The sequence below is a fragment of the Rhinopithecus bieti genome, unplaced genomic scaffold (genome assembly GCF_001698545.2).
Source record: "Rhinopithecus bieti isolate Rb0 unplaced genomic scaffold, ASM169854v2 scaffold_51154, whole genome shotgun sequence".
Taxonomy (NCBI): domain Eukaryota; kingdom Metazoa; phylum Chordata; class Mammalia; order Primates; family Cercopithecidae; genus Rhinopithecus; species Rhinopithecus bieti.
Window position 1 is genome coordinate 47,871 of NW_016820246.1, and position 8,915 is coordinate 56,785.

The following is an 8,915-nucleotide window of genomic DNA, read 5'->3' on the forward strand; positions in this document are numbered from 1 at the left end:
TTTTGAGACAGGGTCTTGCTTTTCACCTAGGCTGGAGTGCAGTGGCATCATCATAGCTCACCGCTGTGCAGCCTCAACCTCCCTGGCTCAGGTGATCCTCCTGCCTTAGCCCCCTCAGTAGCCAGGACTACAGGCGCAAACCACCAACACCTGGCTCATTTTTTTGGGTATATTTTGTAGAGACTGGGTTTCACCATGTTGCCTAGGCTGGTCTTGAACTCCTGGGCTTAAGTGATCCACCTGCCTTCGCCTCCCAAAGTGCTAGGATTACAGGAATGAGCCACGGCGCCTGGGCATATTGTTTATATTTTTGAAGCTTTCTCCAAATCTGTATTGCATTTTGCTATTAAAATGAGATCCCACGCTTGAATCCGGGAGGTGGAGGTTGCAGTGAGCCAAGATCGCACCACTGCACTGCAGCCTGGGCAACAAGAATGAGACTCCATCTGAAAAAAAAAAAAAGAAAAGAAATTCCATATCTCTAATTTGTTATTAGTGTAGCTGTTAATTTTAAAAATATGTATCTTGATTTTTAATTGTGGTAAAATACACAAACATAAAATTTACCGCCTTCACCATATTTAAGTGTATGGTTTAGTGGCATTAAATGTGTTCACATTGTTGTGCTTTCATCACCACCATACATCCACAGATTACTTTTCATTTTGCAAAACTGAAACTTTACACCCATTAAAGAACCCTATTCTCCCCTCCCTACAGCCCAATCAACTACCATTCTACTTTCTGTCTGTATATTTGACTGTTCTAGATGCCTCATATAAGTGTAATCATGTAGTATTTACCCTTTTGTTACTGGCTTCTTTTACTCAGCATAATATCCTCAAGATTTATCCATGTTGCAATATGTCAGAATTTCTTCTTAAGGCTGACTAATTCCATTGTTGTGTACACCACATTTTGTTTATCCATTTATCCATCAATGGACACTTAGGTCGCTTCTACCTTTGGACTGTGGTGAATAATGTTGCTGATGAACATGGGTGTACAGCTGTTGATTTTTAAATATTTGTCTTATGTATAGTCTCATTATTTGAATGTGGTTTTTTGGGGGGTTGATTGCTTTTATTTTTCACCTTTTGGGCTGTTTATCCTATTTTAATTTCTGATTCATAAATGCCCATTAAAGACTATTTTGCTGATAATACAGCTTTCAAAATATGTCTACTATTTTGTCATCCAAGAATAAATACACTGAGCTATCTGATGGTTTGAGAGTCTAGAATGGGCCGGGCGCGGTGGCTCAAGCCTGTAATTCCAGCACTTTGGGAGGCCGAGACGGGCGGATCACGAGGTCAGGAGATCGAGACCATCCTGGCTAATACGGTGAAACCCTGTCTCTACTTAAAATACAAAAAATTAGCCGGGCGACGAGGCGGGTGCCTGTAGTCCCAGCTACTCGGGAGGCTGAGGCAGGAGAATGGCATAAACCCGGGAGGCGGAGCTTGCAGTGAGCTGAGATCCAGCCACTGCACTCCAGCCTGGGTGGCAGAGCAAGACTCCGTCTCAAAAAAAAAAAAAAAAAAAAAAAAAAAAGAGAGTCTAGAATGGAGAAGGCACGCACTTTTTCCTTTTGGGGGGCCACTTGGCCTAAAAAGTATAGAACACTAAAGAGAGCCAACGGCTCTCTTTAACCTCCCACTGCTTTCAATTATCTCCTGCATGCTGTATTGATGCCCTCACACTATTTGGTTAAAAACACTCATCATTTTACTTTACTCTTTATTATGTGTGTGTGTGTTTTTTTCTATTTAAAAACCTTTTGTTGGCTGGGTGCAGTGGCATACGCCTATAATCCCAACACTTTGGGAGGCTGAGTTGGGCGGATCACCTCAGATCAGGAGTTCGAGACCAGCCTGGCCAACATATTGAAACTCCATCTCCACTTAAAAAAAAATACAAAAATACAAAAATGAGCCAGGTGTGGTGGCATGTGCCTGGAGTCCCAACTACTCTGGAGGCTGAGGCAGGAGAATTGCTTGAACCTGGGAGGCAGGGGCTGCTGTGAGCTGAGATCATGCCACTGCATTCCAGCCTGGGTGACAGCAAGACTCCATCTCAAAAAAAAAAAAAAAAGCAACATTTTGTTGAGGAACAATTTATACATCATAAATTGCACAGATCTTAAGTGTATATTTCTCCGTTTTGACAAATGCATACACCTGTGTAACCTATAAGCCTATAAAGATATAGAACATTTTGCTCTTTCAAGCTCCTTTCCAGTCAATGCCTCCTCTCCACTGATCAGAAGCAACTAGTGCTCTGAGTTCTATCCCCATAGTTTAGTTCTTCCTGTTTTTAACCTTCATATGAATGGAATCAGACAGTAGGTACTCTTTTGTATTTAATTTCTTCATTCAAAATAATATCTTCTAGAAAAACTTTATTTGTTGCTCATACCAGCAGAGAATTCCTTTTTATTGCTGAGTCGTAGTCCATTGTATGAATATGCCACAATATGTTTATCCATTCTTCTGTTGTGGTCTTTTGAGTTGTTTCTAGTTATGGAATATTGTGAATAAATACGCTATGAACAGCTGCAGTGCAAGTCACCTACGGGGTGCTATTTTAACTGCTTTATCTGCTGCATCTCATTTACCCTCACAGTTAAACTCTGTGGTTGATACTGTTGTTATCCTGATTTTATAACTGAGATTATTCCCATGTTAACCATTAATTTACACAGAGGATTCAGCTATTCGGCGGGACAGATTTGAACCTAGGCAGTCGGACTCCACAGATCTTGCTAATAAATAGATGTTGTGTGATGTAAGATGTTTTGGTCAAATAACGTTTTTGGGCTTTAGAAGGCTGGATATTTACGTAAGGAGTGTAACAAAGGTAAATCTATTTTGGTCTCTTTAGATTTCTTCGCAAGACTATGGAAAGGAAGTGGACCTCTACGCTTTGGGGCTAATTCTTGCTGAACTTCTTCATGTATGTGACACTGCTTTCGAAACATCAGAGGTAAAATGATCTCAAAGAAAGAGTTAAATAAGAAAAATTATTGACTACTACCTTCAGAGTGCTGCTGCAGACAGTTCTTGCTCTCACGTGAGGATGGGCTTGAGTATATTAGTATCTGACTGCAAATGAAATACGAATTTTCTGTCTTTCAAGGTTTGGCAAAGACCAAACACTTTGTTAAAAACCAGAAACTTTGATCTTCCCTGGAAGGTAGCACATCTCATAAGACTCGTAAGACTTGTCAGTCAGTAAAATTTTATTGATTGACTGCTTTGTGTAAGACACGGTGCTAAGTGCTATAAGGGTTGCAAAATAAACAAGCTTTGGCCAGGCACAGTGGCTCACCCCTGTAATCCCAGCTTTGAGAGGCCAAGGCGGGCAGATCACTTAAAGTCGGGTGTTTGAGACAAGCCTGGCCAATGTGGTGAAATCCCATCTCTACTAAAAATACAAAAATTAGCTGGGTGTGGTGGCACACACCTGTAATCCCAACTACTCAGGGGGCTGAGGCAGGAGAATCACTTGAACCTGGGAGGTGGAGGTTGCAGTGAGCCAAGATCACACCACTGCACTCCAGCCTGGGTGACAGAGTGACATTCCATCTCTAAATAAATAAAGAAAGCCTTGTTCTCAAGGAGCTTATTTTCTAAAAGGGAAGATAATATAAGAGAATGCCGTAAGCATTTTAGGAGAAGGCATGAAGTCTGTGGAAGCAGCTGGGAGGGAGATCTTTCCAGCTGTAAGGACTTAGGTTTCATGGAGACATCTAAGCTGGGCTCTGAAGGATCTGTTGGCTTCTCATAGTCCAAAACAGAAAGGGTGATTCTAGCATGGAGGTGGGAATGTACAGAGTGTATTTGGGGACAGCAGGCAGTGTAAGTTGTATTGGAATATATAAGTTACAAGGAAGTAGTAGTTGGTGAGGCTAGAAAGATAGGTTGGGCTAACTTGAGGAAAAAATGACTTTCTTGCTTAGGCAGTGGGAAGTCACCATAGGCAGTAGGCAACCGGATATCCCACTCCTTTTTTTTTTTTTTTTTGAGATAGAGTTTAACTTCTATTGCCCAGGCTAGAATGCAATGGCGCGATCTCGGCTCACTGTAACTTCTGCCTCCAAGGTTCAAGCAATTCTCCTGCCTCAGCCTCCCAGGTAACTGGGACTAAAGGCATGCACCACCATGCCTGGTTAATTTTCTTGTATTTAGTAGAGATGGAGTTTCACCATGTTGGTCAGGCTGGTCTCAAACTCCTGACCTCAAGCGATCCACACACCTCGGCCTCCCCAAGTGCTGGGATTACAGACGTGAGCCAATGCACCCAGCTGGATATCCTACTCTTAAGCTCAGGAAAGGGAACTTTCCTGGAGTCAATAACCTTATCCTCTGTAAAACAGTTAGAAGTACCTATCACTTAGGGTTCCAAAACGCATGAAGGTAGATTGTGAAGATGATGCACTTAACACTTCACGTCATAATGCAAGGATGGTTATTAGATTGGGGGTAGGGTAGGAGACAGGGAATCCTGCTTGCTTCTTGGCTACAGACTTCCCCAAAAATCTGGAAATATCCTACATTTCAGGTGTCCTCAGCCTTTAGTTCTGTTTGTTTTTCCTAATATATACCTATCTTTTTTTTTTTTTTCAGTTTTCAAAGACCTACGGGATGGCGTCATCTCAGATGTGTTTGATAAAAGAGAAGTAAGCACTTGAAAATCATCAGAATTTTATTTATTTCAGTGTTTTATTTCTTACTGTTGACTCTCACTGTCATTGCAGAAAACTCTTCTAGAGAAATTACTTTCAAAGAAACCTGAGGACCGACCTAACACATCTGAAATACTAAGCACCTTGACTACGTGGAAGAAGAGCCCAGAGAAAAAGGAACGACATACATGTTAGAGCCCTTCTGAAAAAGTATCCTGCTTCTGATGTGCAATTTTCCTTAGATTATCTAAAATCTGCTAGGGAATATCAATAGATATTTACCTTTTAATGTTTCCTTTAATTTTTTTACTATTTTTACTAATCTTTCTGCAGAAACAGAAAGGTTTTCTTCTTTTGCTTCAAAATATTCTTACATTTTACTTTTCCTGGCTCATCTCTTCATTCTTTTTTTTTTTTTTTTTTTTTAAGACAGAGTCTCGCTCTGTTGCCCAGGCTGGAGTGCAATGATCCAATCTTGGCTCACTGCAACTTCTGCCTCTTGGGTTCAAGTGATTGCCTCAGCCTCCTGAGTAGCTGGATTACAGGCATGTGCCACCCACCCAACTAATTTCTCTATTAAGAGACAGGGTTTCACCATGTTGGCCAGGCTGGTCTCAAACTCCTGACCTCAAGTAATCCACCTGCCTCAGCCTCCCAAAGTGCTGGGATTACAGGCATGAGCCACCATGCTCAGCCACATCTCTTTGTTCCAAAGATGGAAAAAACGCCCCAAAGTTTCTTTTATAATATTAATGAATCAATCAACTCATACCTATTTATTAAATTTCTACTGCTTTTAGGCCAAAAAAAATAAGATCGTTCTCTGCCTCACATAGCTTACAAGCCAGTCGGAGAAATATGGTACTCATAAAAAAAAAAAAAAAAAGTGATGTACAACCACTTTGGAAAACAATTTGGCATTATCTAGTAAAGTTGAATCCATGTATACCCACAAAACTGTCAATTCTATTCCTATATACATCCTTACAAGAATGTCCATAAAACCCTGTTTATAATAGCCAAAAGAACAGGGAACAACCATAATGCCCATCAAAAGAAGAATGGATTAAAAAATTTATATTCACACACAGGGGTACTATATAGTATTGAAAACAATTGAATTACAGCTAAATGTAATAACGTAACACAATACAACTCTTGGGAACATAATGTTAAGCGAACAAAGCAGGTTTTCAGAAAATATATGCAGAATAATTCTATTTATATAAAGTTCCAGAGCGTGCAAAACTAAATCATTTTGTATAAGAATGTGATGAGACAACAATGGGAAGGAAGGGAATGAGAAATATTAAATTCTGGATGGTGGTTATCTTTCAGGGCGGGGAATTATGTGATTGGGGAAATGGACTTTCAAAGGTAATGGTAACTTCCTTAAACTGGATGGTAGGTCCACTAGTGTTTGCTGCATAGTTATACATTTTATCTTAAATACATTTTGTATCTATTTTATCAACTGCTTTAAAGACAACTATGCTGTAAGGCAGTGGCTAAAAACAGAAAATAGTCCATCGGGAAGGGTGAGATGGCTTTCTACTGAGCACATTGCTAGAAGTGACAGCCCAGTGGGCCTTCCAAGTATATGCCAGGGTGTTAGATGAGTAGAGAGGAGACCACCCAGGAAGTCTGGACAAGGGGCCTGGCATGAGCTCTGGAGAAGATATATTTGAGGAACACCGGGTGTGCTAGTTTGTTGTCCTGAATTTCTGTAGAGAATGCTGAAAGATAATTTAAATTGCATCTTAGAAGACCCTGAAGGTTAATTTCAACTTAGGGCAATTGTTTTAGTTTGTTTTCTTATTGCCATAAATAGATACTTGAGGCTGGATAATTTATAAGGAAAAGAGATTTCTATGACTTATGGTTCTGCAGGCTGTACGAGAAGCATGGCACCAGCATCTGCTTCTGCTCAGGCTGCTTCCACTCATGGAGGAAGGTGAAGGACAGCGGATGTGCAGAGATCATATAGCAAGAGAGGCAGCAAGAGAGTGAGGGAGAAGGGCCAGGCTCTTTTTTAACAACCAGCTCTTGAGGGAACTAATAGATTGAGAACTCCTTGCTTCCCCTCCCCAGTACACCCCACCCCCAGGATGGCATTAATCCATTAATGAGGGATCTTCCCCCATGACCCAAACACTTGCCATCAGGCCCCACCTCCAACATTGGGATCAAATTTCAACATGAGATTTTGGGGGACAAACATCCAAACTATAGCAGCAACCAACTACCATTCTAAAACTGCCATGTGAGTTTAGGATTTTAAAAAAGGGCCACATTTAGGTTAAGCAAAAAGTGAAAATACGGTAAGAGAAAATACTTTCATAAAGGCTTTAGAAAGTGTTCATAAAAGCAGTTCATACATTTTCACGTAAGGTTCATCAATAGATGCTAAAACTGTTGGATGAAAATCTGTTGTGGAATAGGAATCTTCATAAGGATTTAAATATAATCCTACAGAAGATATATCAATTATACAGGGGAAAATGTACCTTTACAATGGTCACCACAATGACCAAGTGATTCAATTTAGCATCACCCAAGGTGGAACACCCTAACATTATGCCCCTCCTGATGTGATTTAAGAATTTTACCTATTTAGTTTTCTTGCACAAAGTGTTAAACTGGAATTTAATCATGAGGAAATTATTAGACAAATCCTGAATGTAGTCATTATATACGATGATTGACTTGGGCTTCTCAAAAAGTCAGTGTCATGAAAAAAAAAAAAAAGAGAGAGAGACTTGTAAGATTGAATGACCAAATGCAATATTTGAATCTTCATTGTATCCTGGATATTCAAAAAGACAAAAGCTGGACACAGTAGCTCCTGCCCGTTATCCCAGCATTTTGGGAAGTCAAAATGGGAGGATGGCTTGAGCACAGGATTTCGAGACTAGCCTGGGCAACACAGTGAGTTCTCATCTCCACAAAAAATCAGAAAAAATTAGCTGGGCATGGTAGCATGCATCTGTGGTCCCAGTTACTTGGGAGGGTGAGGTGGGTGGATCACTTGAGCCTAGGAGGTCAAGGCTGCAGTGAGCCATGATCATGCCACTGCATTGCAGCCTGGGTGACAGAATGAGATCCTATCTAAATAATAATTTTTAAAAATACAAAGAAAACAACAACCCAGCAAACAGCTATAAAGACATCTTTGGGACATTTGAGAACATTTGAATATAGGCTGTGTATTAGTTAACAATGCCAAATAACTGTTTTCTTAGGTGTGATAATAGTATATGCAGAAAATGTTTTGTTTTGTTTGTTTGTTTTGAGACAGAGTCTCACTCTGTCGCCCAGGCTAGAGTGCAATGGCGCAATCTCGGCTCACTACAACCTCTGCCTCCCAGGTTCAAGTGATTCTCCTGCCTCTGCTTCCTGAGTTGCTGGGATTATAGGCACCTGCCACCACTTCAGGTTAATTTTTTTCTATTTTTAGTAGAGATGGAATCTCACCATGTTGACCCAGCTGGTTTTGAACTCCTGACCTCAGGTGATTCACTTGCCTTAGCCTCCCAAAGTGCTGGAATTACAGGCATGAGTCACCACCGCGCCTTTCCAAAACTGTTTATTTTTAGGCAATGCATGCACAAATATTTAGAGGCCAAGTGTGTCATGATGTCTGCAACTTTCAATGTTCAGCAAAGATCAACATGGAGAGAGAAAGAGGACACACATGTGGCAAAATATTAGCTATTGAACAATTGGTAAATCTAGATGACAGTACACAGGTGTTTTTGTATTATTCTTTGAACTTTTCTGTAGATTTGAAAATGTTCTGCGTAGAGAGAAATCTTTTTTAAAAAAAAAAAAATCTGGTTTTAATGAGGCTATATTCAAAAGAAACACTAAATGATGTGGCCAGTTAGTGAGAATGTAGCCTTATCTTTACCGGACCTCATTTTAGTATTCCTACTCTGTCTGGGCATGGTGGCTCATGCCTGTAATCCCAGCACTCTGGGAGGCCGAGACGGGTGGATCACCTGAGGTCAGGAGTTTGAGACCAACCTGGCCAACATGGTGAAACCCCCTCTCTACTAAAAATACCAAAATTAGCTGGGTGTAGTGGCGGGTGCCTATAATCCCAGCTACTCGGGAGGCTGTGGCAGGAGAATCGCTTGAACCCAGGAAGTGGAGGTTGCAATGAGCTGAGATCGCGCCATTGCACTCCAACCTGGGTGACAAGAGTGAAACTCAGCCTCAAAATAAA

At 40.8% G+C, this 8,915-nt stretch overlaps 1 protein-coding gene across 1 annotated transcript in view; it reads left to right on the forward strand.

Moving 5' to 3' along the window:
• Positions 1-6,997, forward strand: part of EIF2AK2 (eukaryotic translation initiation factor 2 alpha kinase 2) — a 48,013-nt gene extending 41,016 nt beyond the window's left edge. The window contains exons 14-16 of the mRNA XM_017859692.1: positions 2,884-2,985; positions 4,629-4,681; positions 4,760-6,997. Coding sequence (XP_017715181.1) covers positions 2,884-2,985; positions 4,629-4,681; positions 4,760-4,772 — 168 coding nt within the window. The 3' untranslated portion in view covers positions 4,773-6,997. The remainder of the gene's footprint in view (positions 1-2,883; positions 2,986-4,628; positions 4,682-4,759) is intronic.
• The last annotated feature ends 1,918 nt before the right edge of the window (positions 6,998-8,915 follow it).